The sequence below is a fragment of the Neofelis nebulosa genome, chromosome 4 (genome assembly GCF_028018385.1).
Source record: "Neofelis nebulosa isolate mNeoNeb1 chromosome 4, mNeoNeb1.pri, whole genome shotgun sequence".
In the NCBI taxonomy this organism is placed as follows: domain Eukaryota; kingdom Metazoa; phylum Chordata; class Mammalia; order Carnivora; family Felidae; genus Neofelis; species Neofelis nebulosa.
In genome coordinates, this window is record NC_080785.1 from 371354 (window position 1) to 394379 (window position 23026).

The window sequence follows — 23026 nt, forward strand, 5'->3', positions numbered from 1 at the left end:
CCGCGGGCGGAAGCGCGGGCGGGCGGTAGAGGCGGCGCGGCCCCCTCAGAGGGGCGCTGGTGCGCGGGCTGAGGCGCCGCGGCGGGGTAGGGACGCGAGCGCTGCGCGATGAGCGGCGCCGGGGACCGCGGCCCCGAGGCGGGCGCTGCCCGGGCCGAGTCCCCGGGCGCGGCGCTGAGCGTGGACGTAGCGGGGCTCCTGGCGCAGCTGGCGCGCAGCTTCGCGCTGCTGCTGCCGGTGTACGCGCTGGGCTACCTGGGCCTGAGCTTCAGCTGGGTGCTGCTGGCGCTCGGGCTGCTCGTGTGGTGCCGGAGGAGCCGCGGCCTCAAGGCGACCCGCCTGTGCCGCGCGCTGGCGCTGCTGGAGGACGAGGAGCGCGCCGTGCGCCTGGGGGTGCGCGCCTGCGACCTGCCGGCCTGGGTGAGTGCCGGCTCCCCGCCCGGGCCGGGGTCGGGTGCCCGCCGGGACCCCGGCTCCGCACCGCCCGGGGCCACCGGTCCGCCCCGCCGTCGGTTTCCGCGGGCTCCGAGCCTGAGCGCCGCCCGGCTCCCCGCCCCCCGGTACCTGTCAGGCGTCCTCGCCACTGTCGCCGCACCCGCCCGGCCGCGTCCCTCCCAGCCCCATGTCCCCGTCCGCGCCCCCAGTCCCGCGCGGAGCTGCACGGGTGAAGTGCGTGGCGTGCTTTCCTGAGGTGGCTGCGCCGCGGGAGCCGAGCCCTAACCTCGGCGAGCTCTGGAATGTGCGCTCTGGGCGGCGGGGCCGCGGCCTGGAGCCCGGCGGCTCTCCCGTGCTCCTGGAGAAGTTGGTTTTTCCTGCTCCGGGGAGAGTGTCATTTCTTGGCACAGGGGAGCCGGAAGGCCCTCCGGAAGATCTGCTGTTGTTAAGATAACTGAGAGTGTGTTTCGTTTTTTCTCGAGTAACGTCAGACTCGCGTAGGGTGAACTGGATTCCGAAGTGAATTTGGGAGGGGGGGTGGGGAACTTTAGTGCTAAGAGCAAGAGTCATGATATTGATTATTTTATTTTTACGTCCGGCAGTTGTTCGCATAATTTATTTCTGCGGCAAGGGAACTAGTACAGTGGGTGTCCTCTTCTCGTCACGCCCTGATTCTGTGTTACCCGCGAGTTGCTGTCACAGTCCTGACGGCAGGAAACGGTGCTTGTTTTTAAATGACGTTCGCATGAGGCTCGGTGTAAACTGGGCGTGAGTATGGCGGTGAAATTCAGAAGGGCCACTTTCCTTCAGAGGAGAAAAGGGCTTGGAGAATGAGCGCTGTTTCCAGTCATAAGACACGTGGGGAGTCAGGCATGCAGTGTGTGACCCAGGCCGCGCGGAGCCCAACGGACGCTGCCTTGGGATGACAAACAGAACCTCCTAGTCGGGGACCTTTGGGATTGAACGATCTGTCAATACTCGGTGACTGTGTGGTCCGATCGTATGTTGGGGAAGCAGAATCACTGCGTTTAGCCTGAGGCGAGCGGGAAGGGCGAGGGAGGTGTGGCAGAGAAGTCAGTGACCGGGCCTGGAAAGCACTTTGGAAATGCAGGGCTTGTAAGCGGCATCTGTGTCGATGTTACAGCAAGCTAGAGGAGGTCGCAAAGGAGCTAAAAAACAGAGTAGAGACGGTACCGAAAGGCGGCATGATCCGGGCTGAAATGAACAGGAATGGCTCATACCAAATTTGCCTGTAAAAATCCTTGTGAAATGCACACTAGTTTCACGGAGCAAATGAAAAAAATACCATGTTGAAGGACAGGACAAATTCCTTTTTTGTTGTTGTTGTTGTTGTTGTTTTTTTAAACAGAATAGAAGGGTGATTAGCCAGAGATTCTTTTCTTGGGTTTTTCCTTTGTGACTCCAACTGATGAAGCACGATGTTAATCTCATAGAATTTACGTTTTCTCCATAGCTTTTCACTTGTTTATTCCAAATTTGTATTTGTTCACCTCCCGCCCCCCCACTTAAACATGCCTGCGCTGCTTAGAAAATTTCTGGAGTAACGTAAAATTTCACGGTGATCATATCCAAGAAAAGCATTAGGAGTCTGGGGTTTGAGAGAGATATTTTAATACAATAAATTGTAATACTCCTCCGTTATTGTCATAATAAAATGGCACTGTCCGGAAGTGTGCCTGCTTTTCTGCTACAGCTAGGGAGCAGATCAACAAGAAACTTTGTCTAAGGAAAGTCATGATATCTATATTAGTAATACTTTTACTGCACACACTCTGGTTCTTGGGCTTCTGAACTTTGGAGCGGTATCTTGCTTTGAATAGGATTTATCTGTACGTGTTTTCATGGTGTGTCATTGACAACTATGATTCATAGCGGGGTGGAATCCTAGGAAAACATGAACTAATGTGGTACTCACTTCCTAACCTCACTTGTGGATACATTCACCGACCATTTTTGTCTGTAAAGTAACAATTTATACTGGATATGGAAAATGAGATATGACTACTTTGAGTAAAAAAGAAAAAATATATATACCGTTTGTAATTAAGGATATGAAAAATGGCTCTCAATTAACATGTGATAATCCTGTAAGACTTTGGTCCTATAGCTTTTTATATAAGCCATGTTATTATTATTCACTCTTTTTTCCCATAAAAAGGGAAAAGTTTGAGTTGATGGATCAAAGACTGGCCTTTCGTCATGGTGGTGTGTGTCTACCCTGTGTTAGTTGGGTCCTATAAAATGAGACCACAGGTAAAGAATATTCTTGAAGAGATTTTATAGAGTTGAATAAAGACAGTTTTCCACTGCTATTTTTATTTATTTGAAGTATTAGAACTTGGTAGGGTGAAGTCTGCCCCTTTTCCTGCTTTTACAGTAAGCTGCCAGTACATGCTGATTGTATGGCTGCAAATAGAAAGCCTGGGGGGCTCAGTCATCTCAGCGTCCAACTTCTGCTCAGGTCACAGTTCCTGAGTTCAAGCCCCACATTGGGCAGACTGATGTCAGTACAGAGCCTGGAGCTTTCTTCGGATTCTGTGTGTCCCGCTCTCTCTGCCCCTGGCCCACTCTCATTGTGTGTGTGTTTGTGTGTGTAAAGTAAATAAGCATTAAAAAAAAAAAAAGAGAGAGACCCAAATCTATCATATACAGTACTACTTAACTCTTTTGACACTCGGTCTTTTATTACTCTCATACTTTGGTACTTGAGATTTAAAGCACTGGGCTTCCTTGTTAGGCTTTTTTGGGGGAGAGCTGTCGTGTCAGCTTCCCATAGTTCTGGGAAGTCCAGAGTTGATCTCTAGCCAGAGCTGAATACATACAGGCCAAGGATCAAATGAACAAGAGAAAAGAAGACACTTTGGTCTCATGTGAAGGAACGGCAAGTATTTGTTTTTATTCTCAGTGTTAATCCTTGACTTTAATAAAATTTGTTGAAGATTTGTAACAATATAGTCCTTGTAGCTAATTCAGGAACAACAGTTGAGCTATTTTAAACTGTGGTTGCAACTTTAGCACTTAGATCCTAGAGTCATTATGTGCTTTGAAAAGATGTTAGAGCCCTCCTGACGGCTGTGATGGGGATGCGATACTGCTTTGGGTTTTTTAATTTATACTGGCACTGCTGTTCACAGAGGAGGACTGTGCACACTGCTTTGCTCTGAGTATGTGGACTAAATGCTTCATCAAGTGGGAACAGAATGCCCCAAGTGTGGCACACATAAAGCAATAATATCTTTTTAGTTTAAACTAAAAAATGGATTTAAATTTAAGGTATATGCATTCATCAACTTGTATGCTCTGGTTTTAATAATACTTCTGTTTTAGATTAATATTAGTTTCACTTTACATTGTGAGATGGGAGAATATAGAGCTAGGACTGAACTAGGAATAAATATAGGAATTAGAAATATATGGTGTATATTAACATTGTGTTAAGTATATTTATAAAATACAGATCTCCTGCAAAGAACCAGTTTTGAAAAACTATAGTGTTCTTGTTAGGCCTAGTGAACCTGTCTTTTCTGGAGGTTTTCATGATCTCTACATTGGTCACAACATTTAACTTTGAATAATATCACAGACATTGTGAATATGCTAAAAACCATTGAATTGTACACTTTGAATATTTTTATTTTTGAGAGAGTGCAAGCGAGAGAGGAGGACAGAGGATCCTAATCTGCTCCACAGTGACAGCAGCGAGCCCAATTTGGGGCTCTAACCCACAACTGTGAGATCACGACCTGAACCACCTAGGCACCCCCGAATTGTATACTTTAAATGAGCAAATGGTATTGATGCGGTTTTAGAGTGGTGGGGAAAGGTGTCTGGAGCTGACAGCCAAGAAAGAATTCTTGAAATGTCTTTGGTGCAAAAGGTGGGGTGTTTTTTTTTGGGGGGGGGTTGTTTTTGTTTTTTAAAAACACAGGGACAGGACCTGTGGGCTGAAAGAGCTACACTGGGGTTATGAAGAGTGACTAAGTATATACCATCAGGTGGGGAGGGGGTTAGGGATAGTCTCTGAGGTATTTTGGAAACCAGGTTTTCAGGACCTTGAGGGGCTAGCTGCTGTTAGGAAAAGGTCATTTATTACTGTTAGTAAAAACTCAGTCTTGAAACCCTTCAGATGTACATCAGTGGGCCATATGAGCTTGGAGGCTGATTGCCAACATGTATCTTGGGGGGTGGGGAAGGTGGTGATAAAAGAGGTTTCCAAAGGAATTTTTCTATGTTAAGTAGACTTACAGGATCCTGGGGAGTCCGCTAAGATAACCTTTTGCCCTTAGCGAAGTGTCATCATTGAATTCCTAGAGGAATGTCACTCTACCTGTTTCAAGGACTTGTCAATGGGCTGTAGTCAGTAAGGAAATTTAATTTTTCATTTGCCTTTGTTTCCTATATCAGCGTGGTGTGTGCATTATATCTCAGTAGTGCTATTAAAGAGTATCAGGGGCACCTGGGTGGCTCAGTCTGTTAAGCATCTGACTCTTGATTTCTGCTCATGTCATGATCCCAAGGTTGTGGGATCCCCGAGTCAGGCTGTGTGCGGAGTGTGGAGTCTGCTTAAGATTCTCCCTTTGTCCCTCCCTGCTCTCTCTTGTACACACACTGTCTCTCTCTAAAGTAAAAAAAATAGGGGTGTCTGACTTCAGCTCAGGTCATGATCTCACAGTTTGTGGGTTCAAGCCTCTATTTATCTAAATAATTTAGATTTTTCACACTGCTGGCGGTATAGAGCCTGTGGGGTTCTCTCTCTCCCTCTGCCACGCTCCCCTGTTCACATACTCTTTCAGAAAAATAAACTTTTAAAAATAAGTGAAAAAGAAAATTAGTTACAATACAGAGTAAGCCATACATATGTCCTTGCTTGTGGAATTCCGACTAAAAACTGTGTTGTGACTCTTTTTTACATTTTATTCAGTGTTTTTAATTCCACTCTAGTTAACATACAGTGTTACATCAGTTTCAGGTGTGCAGTATAGTGTAAAACTGTTGCAGCTGTAAAAATTATTGTTCCAACTTAAATTTGGAGGCATTTTTAGAGAATATTTGATGAACAGTGTAGGCTTAAGAATGATAACTAGGGAGGTAAATGTTCTTACCTTGACCCTAATGTTACTGTAAACGTTGGTACCAGAATGTCTAAATAAATTCTGATTGAATGACATAGAAGTCATCTTTCAAAGATATAAATAGCTTAAATGTGTGGTTTTCTGTTAGTTATTCTAAACTCCTTTGATTCAAAGTATTGATACATACTTATGTATGTTTAAGACTTTTAGGGTATAGAATGGTTTGTTGTATATTAGATTCATTTTATCATAGCATGATTTTAGAATGTATTTTTTTTGTGGTCTTTTGCGTTTTATTACATTTTGCTAAATCATTACCTTTTTTAGATCCATGACACAGTGCTGCCTCAGGTGAATTTCCTTTTATCCATTTAAAGATCTGGGGGCACCGGGGTGGCTCAGTTGGTTGGGTATCTGACTTTGGCTCAGGTCATGATCTCACAGTTCATGAGTTGGAGCCCCATCGGGCCATGCTGACAGCTCAGAGCCTGAAGCCTGCTTCGAATTCTGTCTCCCTCTCTCTCTCTGCCCCTTCCATACTCGCACTCTGTCTCTATCTCAAAAATAAATCAATAAAGTTAAAAAAAAATTTTTTTAAAGATCTGAGGACCTATTATATGCAGAAATATGTGTGTGCTATCTTTTGGGTAGATAGGAGGCAGGATGTGATGGCCCCAGTGCCACGCTTAGTGGTGCATATAGACATGCATATAGACATATTTATGGACATTTAAGAATAGAAGGACATGGCATTATATTCTGTGGGAATAGCAAGGTAACAGTGCCCAAGTGGGAAATCAGGCATATTCTGTGGTGGGAACATCAGAGCCCACCTGGACTGTCCCATCTGGAGGGAGCTGTATGGGAAGGTGATGGAAGGCAGTAGAGGCTCATCGGTTGCTATGGGTTCAGGGGTGAGGAGTAGATGTGCTCCAGCCCCCCCCCCCCCCCGGGTCTCAGGGCAGATTTCCCAATTCACAGGGAGCCTGTGCTAGGCATAGACATAAATACTGCTCTTGAGACTCAAGAGTGTTTTGGCATTGGAGGAAGGGGAGATAGTGATGTATTCAGAATTAAGCCTGTGAAATCAGAAAATGGAAGCTCTTGTGCAGTGGAGTGGAATTCTCTTCTTGCTTCAGCTGCCAGAAAAACAAGCCAAGATTATTCTTGGGTTGTTGAGCACTTTACCTGGAGGGAGCTGGAAGTGCAGCCCACCTTCCTTGAATAGACCATTCTCTCTAACGGTCTTATTGTGCTTAAGTAATGAGTCACCTTGTGTTCTTTTGGAGTTGGGTGGGGCACAGTTCTTACATAAACAGTATCAGTGGTTTCTTTTGTGTGCCATCACTTTTCCATTAAACCTGTTTTCTTTGTGAGTTTTCTTGTGCTGTTTCTCCCTGTCACTGACCTTTTTCATTTATTTTTCTTGCATTAAAAAAGTCCTATTTTTTTAAGGAAACCCATTTATTTTTGTGAATTTTTCCTAGAGATTACATTTTAAGGAAGTAGCTTGATTTATGCCTGGGGATTAGAAACAAGCCTGTATGGATTCATTTATTAACTTCAACCAACATTTATGTTCCAGGGCTCCTGCTAAGGTGCTAGAAACAAACGTGAGTAAGACAGGCCTTAGAAACTCAAGAATATACCCATTGGTAAGAATACAGGTGTATATGTGATCCTAGTTTTAGTCATAGTATGCATTTGTAGTTTTTTTTTTTTTTTTAAGTGAAAGTAATAGGTACTCGTTTCCTTAATCCAGGAAAAAAACATTAAAAATATCATTCATAATTCCAAATCACCCATAATAGTAGTTGATGGAAAATTACAACCTTGAATGGGATTGTTATTGCAAATTTTTCTCTTTGTGATGAGCCATACTAAAAATCATTTGTTCAGGAAAATGTGGTTTAGGATTTAAGTTTTCTTGACTCTTAAGTTTGTATGGAAAAAGGAAAGGCAGACCTTTCTCAGGTCTTTCTGTTGGTGGGGTGTTATGTTCATTTTTTTAAAAAATTACGCCATTTAGAACATTTTGTACATTTACTAAGGTAACATCTAGAGTCTTTAATAAAATCAAAGATTTGATTGATGAGGACTAAAACTTTATTTAGGGTTTGTTGATCTAGCTATGCTTGTACTTCCAATTTTATGTTCTGCTGTCTTTGCCTGCTTTGCAAAAGGCAGTTTTATGACCACTCAGGGTGGACACCTCTGCAACCCACAGTGTAGCACCTGATGGATTACAGCAGGGTGTGCAGACCAGAGTGTCTGAGCAAAGTAACAGCACACATGTTGAGTGCACTCTGTGTGTCAGGAGCAGTGCCGTCCTAGTGACTACATGTGGGAATTGGTGACAGCCACGCAAATGGCAAGTGTGGAAGTACTAATCCGACAGTTCACACTGTGTTTTCCTTTTTATTATTTGCAAAACTGTCATTGTAGTTGAACCCAAAGTTCTTTTTGTTTGCTTAATCACTAAGTGAAGTTCCTCTCACCTATTTTTTTAAGTTTATTTATTTTGGGGGAGATATGGAGAGAATGTAAGCAGAGGAGGGGCAGAGAGAGGGAAAGAGAGAATCCCAAGCAGGCTGCACACTCAGCACAGAGCCTGACGTGGAGCTCGAACCCACGGATTGTGAGATCATGACCTGAGCAGAAATCAAGACTTGGAAGCTCAGCCGACTGAGCCACCCAGGTGCCTCTCTTACCCATTTTTAATGAATACACAATTATGTTTTTCTTTGTTTCTCATAAACATATAATCTTTCTAATAGAAGAAGGCATCCTCACTGTAGAACATTTCAAGCTTTGGAGAAGAGTAAGGAGGAAAAAGTCACCTGCATCCTGCAAACTAGTGAGGACCGTTACTAACTTCTTGATGATTTTCTGAATCTCTGATGTATATGGATATACATGTATGTGTTGTATCCTCCTTCATTGAGCATTACATTGTGGACATTGTGTCATTATTCGAAATACGTCTTTGGTTATTGCAATATTATCTATTTTATGGGGATGCTGTGTTTTATTTAGATGGTATTTGATAAATTCTGGATTCAAGATTGTTAGATATTACATGCTGAGAAAATAAAACTAGAATTTGAGATGTATTTAATATTCTGCTCTTTTCAGGTTCTGAAACATTATTTGCTTGAGCTATTTACCAGATATGTTCCAGAATATGAACTGTTTTTGAACTCATGAGAGTAGCATGATAATTTTATAGACAAAAGTCTGACTTTGGAGGGCAGTGTTTATTTTTGAATGATGTTGATGTTCAAATGCACAGTTGATTCATCCAGATCCCCTCTTATGTGAATAACCTTCAGAAAAAAAGCATTCTCCGGACATGGGGGGGGTCTCAGCTTAACTAGCTTTTCTTTCTCTGTGCTGTGTTGGGATAGTAAAGTTTGTTAACAGGAGGAATATTTTAAACTGGATTAGTGGTTTCACGTAGTACAGTGTCATGATGGCTCCTTGGAGATTGTTGAGACTTGCTGGATTGTCATTGACTTTGTGTCATTAGCCATGTGACCAGTGTTAGTCTGGCAGCCCTCGGTCACTGACTGGTGTGTGCCACTGGCAGATGCACGGGCTGCCCTCATGGCACCGGTCTCCCTTGTGATGGCATTGTGGCTTAGGTGCACACTGGAGAAGCAGGCTCTGGACCTGGTAGCTCTGGGTTCCCGTCTGAGTCCAGTCCCCTCCCGACTCTGTGCACTTGGGGAAGTCAGTCACACCTTTTAGAACCTTAGTTTCCTCATCATTAGATACACATTGAAATGAGCCATGAAACAAAAACCCATGATGTGGTTATGAGGCTGGAACGAGGAAAGACCGAGGGCCATGCTGGCCCTGGCAGGGCAGTGGCGGCCAGCGGTGCCTTTGCTCTTGAGTTAGTGATCTGAGTGATTGATGCTCCCTTTTAGAAGCCCTGGTGTTGCTGCCAGTTTCCTGCTGCCGGGCCACTTATCCACCTTACCACCTTCTCCCCCACGTCAGCTAGAAGAGGGCAGAGGGGACCTGGAGTTTCTCTTTGTTTCTGTTTCACTGCGGTTTGTTGGTTTTGTTGCTAGGAGTTTATCTACCTTAATGCTTTGTTACTATTCAAGGTCAGAAGTGCTACTTATAATTTCTGTCTTCTGTATATCCCTAAAATGATAGCCCAGGAACCTATGTTATTAACCCTCATCCTTGCTGCTGCTTCCTTAAATACTATCCTGAGGACAAGATTAATTTTCCCTCCTTCCGCAGCTGCCCTGATGCAGTGTATACTATAGTTCCATTCTGAAGTGTCATCTTGGAATCTTTGTTCATTCTAGCACTCCTTTCCTTCCTCTGGTGAAACCGTGCTGGTTAGTGACCAAAGTGGGGATTCGAAAATGCACTCCTATTCTGGGTCAGGAGTGACCCAGAATTATTAATTTAGTTTATTAATTAAACTAAATTAATAGTTTAATTTAACCTGTGTTATCTGTGGCGTTATTTCCTTCTGTTTGCATCTCGGGGGTGATGTTTTAGGCTTCCCAAAATAAGGTAGAACTGTACAAGATAAATCCAGTGATGTGACAAGAGAATGTCCAACTTGCTTCATCCCATAAATACTGCACTGGAGTATGTGGTATACTGGTTTTCATTTATGCTGCTCATATTCTGAGATACCAGCATCAAATTGCTAAAATTATTGATCAGAGTAATACTCTTATCTTCTGTTTTCTTCCTGAACTTTACTTACACATTTGTTAAAGCATTTAATTAAATCTGTTTCGTGGTGTACTTGTGTGTAGCATAGGACTTGGAAGACAAGGCTTTTTATATTCCACTATAGTGTCTTGCAGAATGCATTTCTATACAGTTTACTCGGTAAATCTAGTGAATTTTTGGAACAGTGAACTACCAATTGCTTGTCTTCTTAGGACTTTCTACACTCAGCTTGTAAATTGTTATATAATGCCCATGTTGCCATTGTAAATATTTGAAGTGAATTGCCTACTGAGTTTGTTAATGTATTTCATTTGTGCTATAAATATTTAAGTGCCCAGCAGTGAGTACATAAGATCTGTTAACAATTTCTAAGTAACTACCTGAGTACTGGGTTTTTATTTTTCTTTGTTATTATTTTTTAATGTTTATTTATTTTTTGAGAGAGACAGAGTGCTAGCCGGCAAGGGGCAGAGAGTGAGACACAGAATCTGAAGCAGGCTCCAGGCTCTGAGCTGTCAGCACGGAGCCAGATGTGGGGCTTGAACCCACAAACTGCCAAGATCATTACCTGAGCCGAAGTTGGACGCTTAACCGACTGAGCCACTCAGGTACCCCTGAGTACTGGGTTTTTAAAAGGAAAAGCCCAAATGTAATCCAAACCGTAAATGACAATATAATTTCTAGTTATTTTTTCATGTGTATAAAGACTGTGAAATCTATCCAGTACTTAATACAAAGTGTTGATTTTATGTAATAGCTTGAGTCAGCTTGCTGTTTCACATTGGGGGAAATAAAGGAGTGAATCTTGCTATGCATATGAAGTAGTTTAAAAGGAATCACCTATAGATAGTAATTTCATAGTGAACGGAGTAGGAGGGAAAGGGTTACAGCCCATCTTTGCTTGCCGCCTGCACTGGGATCACGATAACAAATAACTGCAGACTTGGTGGTTTAAAACAACACAAATTTATCTTCCACAAGCCTGGAATCACAAGTCCCTATGGGCTGAGACGAAGGGTCAGCAGGGCTGTGCTCCCAGCTTCTAGGGCTGCATTCCTGAGCTCCTGGCCCCCTCTCTGCCTTTAAAGCCAGCAGCTGTTTCCATCATCACAGTGCCTTCTGGAAGGATGCTATGATTGCGTTAGGGCCCACCTGGATTATCTAGGATACTCTCCCCGATTTAGGATCCCTGATTTGTCACGTCTGGAAGTCCTTTTTTTGCCACATAAGGCAACATTCACAGGTTCTAGGGATTGCGTCATATATATCTTTGCGGGGGGCGACATTACTGAGCTGACAACACTACCTATGTCCGGATACTTGGGAGCCAGGATATTAGTGTGGCATATTTGTTACAGTTACTGAAACTGTTGATTCATTTACCTAAAATCCATACTTTACATTAGGAGTCACTGCCCAAAAAACTCCTGTACCTTAAAAATCCCTCTGTTTTTCCCTCCCTCTCCCAAACCCCCAGGTGGTTACTGATCTTTTTATTGTTGCTTTGCTTTCTCCAGAATGCCACATGGTTGGGATTATATCATATGTGGCCTTTTTAGATTGGCCTCTTTCACTTTAGCAATATGTATCTAAGGTTCCTCCTTGTTTTTCCTGGCTTGATAATTCCTATCTTTATTTTGATTGCAATAACATTCAAATAACAAAATTAACTTTTAAAAAATGTATAATTTGGTGTCATTTAGTTCCTTCACAGTGTTGTGCACCTATCACTTCAGTCTGATCCCAAAACATTCACATCACTGTCCCCCCACCTATGCAGCCACTGCTTCTGTCTCTGATTTCCCTGTTCTGAGTATTTCCTAAAAATGGAATGCTACAATATGTGACTTTTTGTGTCTGGCTTATTTCACTTAGCATAATAATTTAAAGATTCTACCCTGCAGTGTGTGTCGTTTCTTTCTATGGGGAATAATAGTCCATTATATGGACCCAGCACAATTTGTTTATCTGTTCGTTTATCATCCTATCCATTGATGAACGTTGGGGTTTTTCTGTCTCTTGGCTATTGTGAATGGCACTGTGAACATTTGTGTGCAAATTTTTATTTGAATACCTGTTTTCAGTTTGCAGGGGGAGGGTGTGTACCTAGAAGTGCAGTTGCTGGGCTCGTGTTTTTGAGGAACTGCCGAACGGTTCTACAATAATGGGAACATTTTACGTTGTCACCAACAGGGCGGAAAAGTTCCAGTTCCTCTTACATACCTGCCAACACTTGTGTTTTTGTTTTTAATCTTTATTCAGCTTTTAACCATCACCAGTGGGCCCTAACAAAATATTTTTTTCTTTTAAGTAATCTCCATGCCCGACATGGGGCTCGAACTCAAGACTCCCAAGATAAGATTCACATACTCCGCTGACTGAGCCAGCTAGGCGCCCCACAAACACTTGCTACTTTTTGTCTTTTTGATTATAGCCGTCCTGGTAGATGTGAAGTGTCTCATTGTGGGTTGGTTTGCATTTCCACGATAACTAACTTCCCAACTCCACATTTAGTGAGTTTTCTTAGCCTGAAATTGGCCGTTTGGAAATATTTACATCCCAAAGTTGGCAATCTCGGAACTGGTTGTAAATGTGTACAGTATATCCCAGCTCTGAATGCTGTTCCTGTCCTCCAGAGAGGGTTCCCCCTACCCTCTAAGTTAGGGCAGTGTGGGAACAGATCTGCTTAATCTAACAAGGTTCTGAGTAGCCCGAGGGCAAGTTGCGGACCGCTCTTCTCTGGTCTGCTCTCATCCGCTTTCAGGCTTAGCCCCGAAGACGTGCAGTGTTGACTGAGTCCCTCTTCAGTCACCCTCAGTCCCGGTTTTGCTTCCTCAGTATGAGGAGCCTGCCAAGCTCTTTTGCCTGTTAGAGGCTAGCTTCTTGCCCTGAGTAGCTTAAGAGTTTGGCAGCTACCTCACGGGTGAAACTGTCAGATAAGCTCACTTCCCCCTCCTGAGGATCTCAGATCCTGGAGTCTGTTGCTCAGCCGACCCAGCTCTCCCAATTCTTGTCTTCTCTGGTCTTGTGGTGTTTGCGTTAACTCTGTGGCTTCTCTGCTTCTCAGCCCCTTTCTCAATCTCTGGTACCACATCCCTGGGGGGGAAGACAGTCTCAGAAGGTCAGCTCCCCACCGTAGTGCCTTCTACCCTGCATGTTAGCCCCACTGGGCCTTCATGCCTTGGCAGATTTCCAGTATCTTCTGGCATGTATATGCATGTGTGAGAGTGTGAGCACGTGTGCATGAGCATGTTTCTAATTGTTCTCAGCAGAATCGGTCTGCTGCAAGGTACTCCTCAGCTTTAAGCTAACGCTATTTATAAGGAAAACTAGATTTGTGAACTCCTCATATATTGATTGCCCTATAAAATTTCGAAGGAAAATATTTTCTGTTGTTGAGTGTGATTTGGAAGGGGGATGGGAAAATAGATTCGGCAGAAAGGGATTAGGTGTCACGTTTTGTTTAATTTTATTTCAAAATGTATCCTTAGGTAAATATTTTAAATGTATATGGGTTTCTCCCCCAAGTTTTTATTTAAATGCCTGTTAATTAACATACAGTGTAATATTAGTATGAGGTGTGGAATTTAGTGGTTCAACACTTTTCGTACAACGCGCAGTGCACATCACAACCCGTACCTCCTTAATCCCCGTCTCCCTTTGGTAACCATCAATTTGTTCTCTGGAGTTAAGAGTCTGTTACTTGGTTTTCCTCCCTCTTTTCCCCCCTACGTTTATTTGTTTTGTTTCTTAAATTCCACATATGAATGAAATTATATGGTATTTGTCTTTCTCTGACTGACTTATTTCACCTAAGTGAAATTACAACATAATTCACGTTGTAAACGGCAAGATTCCATTCTTTTTTTAATGGCTTAGTATTCCATTGTGTATATGTGTGTATATATTATAAATATATACCTCGTACTCTATATGTAATATATGCATGTATAGACCACATCTATATCCATGCATTAGTCGGTGGACATTTGGGCTTTTTCAATAATTTGGCCATTGTTGCTAATGCTGCTAAAAACATCGGGGTGTGTGTATCTCTTCGAATCAGTATTTTGTGTCCTTTGGGTAAATACCCAGTAATGCTCTTGCTGGGTTGTAGGTAGTTCTATTTTTAACTTTTTGAGGAACCTCCATACTGTTTCCCAGAGTGGCTGCACCAGTTTGCATTCCCACCAACAGTGTAACTCGGTTTCCCTTTCTCCTCATCCTCACCAACACCTGTTGTTTCTTGTGTTGTTAATTTTAGCCATTCTGACAGGGGTGAGGTGGTATCTCATTGTGGGTTTGGTTTGTATTTCCCTGATGGTGAGTGATGTTCAACATCTTTTCGTGTGTCTTTTGGTCATCTATATGTTTTCTCTGGAAAAATATGTATTCATGTCTTCTGCCCATTTTTTAAATTAATTATTTGTTTTTTGGGTGTTGAGTTTTGTAAGTTATATGAATATTTTGGATACTAAATGACACTTTTTAAATTTTTATTTTAAGTAGTCTCCATGACCAATGTGGGGTTTGAACTCATGACCCTGAGGTCAGGAGTCGCATGCTCTGCTGACTGAGCCAGCCAGGTGCCCCAACATGGAACCTTTTTAAATGAAAATCCTGTTACTATTAGCACCAGCTATGAGGCCATTTGTAAATTTTAAGCAGTAGAGCTTGACGTAAACCGCTCTAGAAAAATTCTAGTTTGGGCTTCACTCACTTCACCTATGAAATGGCATCTGGCAGTTCAGTGACTTGTGAAGTACCTGATAAATGTGACCATTTAGTGAATTTATGTTTTTATGAGTCATGAACGCTCTTTCATTTGTTTTACATTTTATAGCTTCAGGAGAAGAACAGGCTGGAGACGCTGGGGATTTTAATTATAAGCAGATGAGAAAAATGGATGTTAAAACTTTCACGACAGCCTCATTTTTGTGTAGGGAAGGGTGGGGAGTCTGGCTGCCCCACAGAACAGTGTGGGGGCACTGCTTCAGGGGGGCTTGCCTGGTGCTGCTCTGGGTGTGGAGTCGGAGTCAGAGGCCGGTCCTCTGTGGACCCCAGCTCTGTGGCTGCTGACCGGCACCAACTGGATGGGGCTCAGATCCTTCACCTGCAGAGTGGTGAAGGAGTACAGTGATTGATCGGCCAGGTCCCTGCAAGCACTTAAAAATAAAAAATGAGGGGCGCCTGGATGGCGCAGTCGGTTAAGCGTCCGACTTCAGCCAGGTCACGATCTCGCGGTCCGTGAGTTCGAGCCCCGCGTCAGGCTCTGGGCTGATGGCTCGGAGCCTGGAGCCTGTTTCCGACTCTGTGTCTCCCTCTCTCTCTGCCCCTCCCCCGTTCATGCTCTGTCTCTCTCTGTCCCAGAAATAAATAAAAAACGTTGAAAAAAAAAATTTTTTTAAAAAAAAAAAAAAAAAAAAAAATGAATCAGGACCAGGGGATGGGAGTAAAAGAGTGAGGGCCTGGAGGGGTGAAGAGGGGAGGATCTGAAGGGGTGAAGGGGTGAGGGAGAGAATTTGCGAGGGACTGGAGGGGTGAGGCAGTGAGGGACTGGAGGACTGAAGAGGTGAGGGAGTGAAAGGGTGAAGGAGTGATGGGGTGAGGGAGTGGAAGAATGGGGTTTTCTGGGGAGATACAAGCATTGGTTAAATATACAGCATATCCTCTAGTAAAAATTCATGTATCTTTATGGCCTCACCAAATATTTCAGTTCTGACATATATACAAGTTTTTAAATACAGAAATAATTTGGTCCCCATAATGGCATGCCCCTGTATGTTCCTTCTTCACCAGCGATTGGGGCAGGTGCCCTTTAGGGCCAGTAGATCACTAACGTGTCCTTGTTTGTTGGTTAATCCACCAACACGGAGCTCTCAGGCTACTAATTTATCTCTAGGCCTCTGGGGTTACTTACTTGGTTTTGATATTATTTTGGGAAATATCTGAGTAAAATAAATGAAGTATGGTAGCCAGTATGTATTTTAGGGAATGGTATGTTTGTTTCTCTTTTGTAACAGCTATATTTGGGATACAGTTCATATACCACGCAATTCAGCCACTTAAAATGTACACTTCATTGTTTTTCAGTATAGCACAGTATTATAGAACCATCACCAGTGTCTAGTTTTAGAATGACTTTGTCCTCTCTTCAACTCCATACCCATCCCTCCACATCTCTCCCACGAGCCCTAGGCAACCACTGATCCAGTTTTTTTCTCTATGGACTTGCCTGCTCTGGACAGCCCATGTAAATAGAGTCAGGTAGTGTGTGGTTTTTGCGACTTTGACGACCTGTGTTATAGAGAGGTGGTACATAGATGATAGAAAATGAGAGAGGTGATAGGTGATTGATAGATAAATGATAGAAACCATATCCACTTCCTGGTTTTGAGGGTGCACTATAGTTGTTTAGAATACACCCATAGGGGAAACTGGGTGAAGTGCACACAGGGCCTTTTGGCGCTTTTTACAACGTCTGTAATATTCCAAAAGGAGAAATTCTTGAAGGTGATCTTAGGATCTAGTTATTGTTTCTGTATATAGTTACACATATATAGTGCATGAACAAGTGATCTAATTATCATTTCTGTATGTAGTGATGCACATACAGTGAGTAAACTAGTGGGTTTTCTAGGGAGAATTGGGGAGAATCCAGGATTTGATCACGAGATGGGAAAAGGGGTGCCTGGGTGTCTCAGTCAGTTAGGCATCTGACTCCTGATTTCAGCTCAGATCATGAGGTCACGGTTTCTGAGTTTGAGCCCTGTATCAGGCGTTGTGCTGGGCGTGGAGACTGCTTAAGATTCTCTCTCTTACTCTTCCTGTTATCCTCCCTGACCTGGCATGCACAGATGCGCACTTTCTCTTAAAGAAAGAAAGAAAGATGTACAAAACGTTTGTAATTTTTTCCCTGAGATTCCCGTCATTAAGCCTCTTGTATGGAAGAGAAAGAACGATAGAGTAAGCCATGATATTTCTCCCTGGGATATATCACTGTAACACCAAATTGAAGGCTTGTGTGTGTGGGGGAGGTGGTGTTGGGGTTTTTTAGGTATTTCTGTATTGCACGAGCACAGTTAATGACAAACAGGCATGTATCAGGATCTTGGTTTCAAACATCTAGTAAAAATAAATTGTTATATTTAGGAAACAAACCCTAATGTTTCCAAGTCCCTGATTACTGTTCTCCATTGCATACTAATAAAGGAGTAAAGAGAGAAAATGGGTAGATTTGGGGTATGTGACTTCATTCTCATAACTCTTCAAATATATACTGTCTGTGTGAGAGAATAAAATTAAGCTCTTAGAAATATATAAACCAGTTTCTTGAAAATGAAAAATTTATAGTTAATTTTCAAACATGAAGTGACTTCTGAGTTTGTGTAGATGTTTGGTATTCCTGTCAGTTCTGTACTTAAGGGGGACTGTGACTTCACAGACTCCTATAGTTTCTTATTATTGTTGGGGTTTTTTTCTTTTTATTTGAGAGAGAGAGAGAGAGAGAGAGAGAGAGAGAGAGAGAGAGGGAGGGAGGGAGAAAGAATGATCAGGGGAGGAGCAGAGAGAGAGAGGGAAACACAGAATCTGAAGCAGGCTCCAGGCTCTGAGCTGTCAGCACAGAGCTGGATGCCGGGCTCAAACTCATGAACCGTGAGATCATGACCTGAGCTGAAGTCAGATGCTTAACCGACTGAGCCACCAGGTGCCCCCTTTTTTTCTTTAATAGTAGAACAAAGCTGGGTTGATTCCACTTGGTATATAGAACATGTGCAATTAATTCAGTGCTACAATTACATATCTATCTTCTGGTCCATTTCAGTCAAAACATAAGCAGATAAATTTGAATAGTAGCATTTGATGTGAATTTAAAACCAAAAGCAACCAGATTGTCTTAAATGTTTAGTGAAGGAGATGAGAAGACATGTTTCCTATTCTTGGACTCATTTTAATTTGCGAAATTGATGTAATTTATGCCAGAACCTCAAGTCTGAATCAAGATTATGACATAATTTATGTGACTTTTCTTGAGCAGTTGAAGAAAGAATGTCTAAATGACTTTGGAATTTTATTGAAATATGTTTCAAGTCTTTGGAAAATATCCGTAGACCTGCATCTTCCCTGTAAGGCATTAAGTAAATCTCTTGACATTAGTATTTTGATGAAGGGATATCTATCTAATTGTTCTCCTGGGTAGAAGGAACAAAGTGTTCCTGTTTAGATTCTACCATTGAATATTAGTCCTGGCTTAAATTTTCCTGTCATTATGTGCATGCACTGAAATTTAAAGCCTCCCTTCAGAAATAAATGGATGAATGAATAGTACATCCAACATGGCAGACGTACTATATGAAATTACAGAAGGCCTCATAGTAAAATTCATTCAAAGTATTTATTCTTTTAGTGAATTAGAAATAAGAACTGGTTTTCAAATAATTTAGACAGCTTGATTATAGAAGATGTGCTGGGATAAACCTAGCTTTTTAGTTTTTATCTTAATGTTTCCTGGTCTACAAAAATAGGTAGTGGTCATTCATGTACTCTGCCATTACTTGAGCCAGTAGAGTCTCAAGACCATGGAGCTGAGGTTTGGTCCACGCTGTGGCTCGCCATTGGAGTTTCAGCCAGCCTTCCTTTGGTCAGCAGACAGTTCTTATTTCGAACTGTTGGAGTTTGAGACCACAGAGGAAAGCGACAAATATACCCTGATAGATTTGTGGTGAGCATATAAAGGAGCGGTCATAGTCACCACCTGTGGTCTCAGGTAAGCCCTGAAGGAATATTAGTGCTCCTTACAGTCCCTAGTGAAATTTCTCGCTAATGCAAAAAGCACCTAGGAGAGAATTTTGAAAATGTTTCTTGGTAGAAAAAGGCCTTTAAACAGGTGGATTTTCCAGCTCAGTTACTGTATTTTAATGTCTTTGTACTGTAGCATTCTTTTTGGTATATCAAATCCACAGTAATTAAAGTCCACCTAAAGCTGACACAAACCACTGAGAAAAGTACAACTGTGGATTTACTGCATGAATTAGTTTGCCTACTTTTTATGTGGACTAGAAATAGATAAACCAAGGTATTTTGTGCAATTTCTTTTTACCATCCAAATGAGAAATTTGACCCTACTGTTAACATTTTATTACAGGATTGACAGGTTCTGAGAGAAACATTCCCCTCTCCTGTTTTTAACCTTGAATACTTTCTTTGTAGAAGCAGCTATTAGGAGAAAGAATCCCAGTATCTCAGAAAAAAACTATTAAGATTTCTTGGCTCTAATTTTTCTGATCTGCATGCATACTGAGCCTCTGGGGAAGGTGGGAGAAGGGCAGATTAGAACTGGGGGGTTGTGAGGAAATATAGAGAGGTAGCTTTTATGATAACCCTTCTGGAAAATAGGTAAAGAAGTTTATAAAAAGATTGGAGGCACAAATTTATGTTGGTACCAATTTACATTTGAGTCATTTTCTCACTGATAAGTTCAGCAGCCAATCTGCCAGAATGCTCAGAACTCCTCACTGATATGTTTACCAAGAGGTAATAAGAACCCTGCAAGATAGATGACTTAAAGGTGAAAATATTTGAAATCCTTTCATTTGGAAGTTTTGTCCAATGTGAGTATTCAGTACTGTCTCTAATGCCTTTTTTCTCATCATAATTATATAGTATTTAGAAATTGTAGTGGTTTTCTTTTCTCCAGGTCCTCTCCACTTTATCTCAGCAGGCCATACACAGGTTATTGGCTGTGTCTGTCAGGATAGGGAAGCAGTGCATAGAGAGAATTGTAAATGTCCACTTGACCCAAGGTCAAGAGAGTGAGGACAGTTTCTGACACTCTCTCTTGCACTGATGTCCCATACTTGTGCCTTCGTCGATAGCATTTCCAAATCCAAGTCATTCTGTACCTTGGAACCTTAGACTCCCTTTGGTTGATTTGTGTGCTAACCAGACTTTTTCTGGGTAATTTTAACTTGCTGCAAGATTCTTTCCATTTGTATTGATTTAAGATTAATCAGTATGCAGACAAAACAATAGTGAACATTTGAAGATTTTTAGTTAGTGTCTCCCCAGCTCATGAACTCTTTGAACGCAGGTCAAGTCTGTTTAAGTAAACCTGTGGTGTAGTACTTCCAGGCAAAGGTATGTGTTGATTGCTTTACAAGGTTTCCTGAAAACAGAGTTTCTCTTGTGATACAACGAATAAAGTATAGGTGTCTCATGTTTTCTTAGAACCTGTGGTTCTGTTCTAGTCTTGCCCCATTTGTTCCTGGTTTTTGAGATGTTAATTTTAGATAAGAAAATAAAACTCCTGCTTAGGCTTTTTCAATTTGTAGACGTCTATAGAACTCATTGCGTGGTGTAGGAAGGTTGGTGTTTTTGGATTGTCCCTGGGTGGTGGTTCTTGCTCCATTGTGCTGGGTGGCTGGTGAGGTAGGCCTTGCTTGGGTTTGTGCTGGTTGGGACCTCCCCCAGGTTCCAAAGGCGCACTCTGAACAGCTGTACCAGGTGGACTGAACTCCTTTACCCTTTCCCGCAAATAGTGAAAGAATTCTTTCACTGGAACCAGTCACTGCCCCAAGTAAGAATTTGGTGAGTTTTTTTATGTTGGGTGTGTTTTTGCTGTTGGTTTTTGTTTGTTTGTTGTTGAGATAGTGCCTAAAGGACTATGCGGAGATGAGGAAGCTCAAATCCTTCTTAGGATGAGAAAGAGTGTGAATAAATGAGTTTGGTGAACTTAATTGGCCAGTTTACTATTTGAAGTTTAATGACGTTTGGTTTCCAAAATCACTTTATTCATTTGTCTTTTTTTAATGTTTATTTAGAGAGAGAGAGCACTTGCGCGAATTGGGGAGGGGCAGAGAGAGAGAGGGAGAGAGAGAATCATAAGCAGGCTCTGTGCAGAACCCAACACAGGCTCGATCTCACAAACTGTGAGATCTTGAAGGCTAAAATCAGGAGTCGATGCTTAAGTGAGCCACCCAGGTGCTCCCATTCACCTTTTGAATATTACTTAAAAATATTAAGTCAGTCACGTTTCCATTGTAATAGATATGTATCTTCATACTTTCCTAGGTATTGATTTTTATTCTAGACTTTTTTTTTTTTTTTTCAACATTTATTTATTTTTGGGACAGAGAGAGACAGAGCATGAACGGGGGAGGGGCAGAGAGAGAGGGAGACACAGAATCGGAAACAGGCTCCAGGCTCTGAGCCATCAGCCCAGAGCCTGACGCGGGGCTCGAACTCACGGACTGCGAGATCGTGACCTGGCTGAAGTCGGACGCCCAACCGACTGCGCCACCCAGGCGCCCCTAGACTTTTTTTTTAATAAAGGAAGGAGTGAACAACACATATACTTCATGTTTCAGTGTTGCTAATGCAAGTGGAATTTAAAAGGATTCCCCATACGCTGGTGTACTTTTGTGGAGTTGCAGGTACTCAGTCCTCTACGGGCATTGGATTGAGCAGTAAAGTCCCATACAAGTGCTAAGTATTAACGTTGTCTTCAAGGGGAGTGCTGTTTGAAGAAAAAAGACAGTCTTTTTATTTAACTTCAAGCATTAGCCCATATTATGTTTTTAATGTTCAAAAATGGGGAAAATGATTTGATTAGAAAATTCAGGTGTGCTCCAGCCAGCTGCATCCCTTATGCTTCAGCCTGTGTAACAGGGAGAACTTTCCAACCTTCAAGTCTGGGTCTCTTCCCTCTGGCCTGTTCCCCTGCTTTTGAACAAATTAGTCATCCTCTGTGAGTCTATTTCATGGTCTGTTAGATGGAGCCACTCATTGTTCTAAGTGTGGTGAGGGTTAGACACGGTGGCTGTCTGTAGAGTTCCTGGCACACAATTAATGTTCTGTCTTTGTATATTTGGTTTAATTTTTTTTTAAGCAAAACAACTTTGGTAATATCAACATTATATTAGAATCTAAAATATGCCTTTGTTCTTTTTAAAGGTAAGATTAAAAAGATTTCTTGGGTAGTGTCAACTTTCAAATATAATCAAAACTTAAGTAATCATACAATGATTATTTCTAGTTTGTAGAGACAATATAAATAAATATGAAAACTTATTTTTTAATTGGACTTATATAAAGGAGATTTAAGGGCTTTTTTTTTTTTTTTAAGTTCAAAGGTAAGGTTTGAAACCAAATGATACATGTTCATGGGTTTCTCTGTGATTTAGGGATATGTTTTCTATTTTCTCTATATATCCCAGTTTTTATCTTCGATGTTTTTGCTACTTTAAATTCTGTTTGGTAGAACATAAGCAAATGTTTATGAATATGTATTAGTGAGAAGCAGATTTTTGACTTAGTAAATAGAATTAAAATTTAGTAACAGACTTCCTTCAATTTTGATATATTTTTTTTGGCACTTTGAAATAATCCCTCATAAATTAAAAACCTCAACGATTGAATGCCTTGGGATGACTCTACTACAAGGAGACGGCTTGACGTTCAGCGTCAGCCAGCTCGCTGGTATTGAGGGCTTATTTGTGCGGCTGTTTCTCTGCCTACTGTTTCTGATAGTTCCAGAATACGTTGTGGGCACTGCAAAAGTGTTTCCTCGAATGCTAATCTTCCATCATTTCTCTCCTGACCATTCCAGTGTTGACCCATTCGTTGCCTGTAGAATAAAATCAACACTCCTTTGTGTGGCATAGAAAATATTTCAGGCTGTTCCTGACCTGGTTTTTCAGCTTCAGCATTTACCATTCTATCCGTCTTCAAATCCAGCAAGAGTAAATTGTGTATGCCATTATTTTTGCTTAGACTAGGCTCTTCTTTGCATA

General features: G+C 42.0%; 1 protein-coding gene across 4 annotated transcripts in view; it reads left to right on the plus strand.

Annotated features, from left to right (window-relative positions):
- The window catches only part of ESYT2 (extended synaptotagmin 2), an 83451-nt gene continuing 60425 nt past the window's right edge, over positions 1 to 23026 (plus strand). For 2 of the 4 annotated variants that reach the window (XM_058723615.1, XM_058723616.1), the window contains exon 1: positions 1 to 420. In XM_058723615.1, the coding sequence (XP_058579598.1) occupies positions 109 to 420 (312 nt within the window). In that variant the 5' untranslated portion in view covers positions 1 to 108. The remainder of the gene's footprint in view (positions 421 to 23026) is intronic. The other 2 variants (XM_058723617.1, XM_058723618.1) reach the window with 2 other exon arrangements.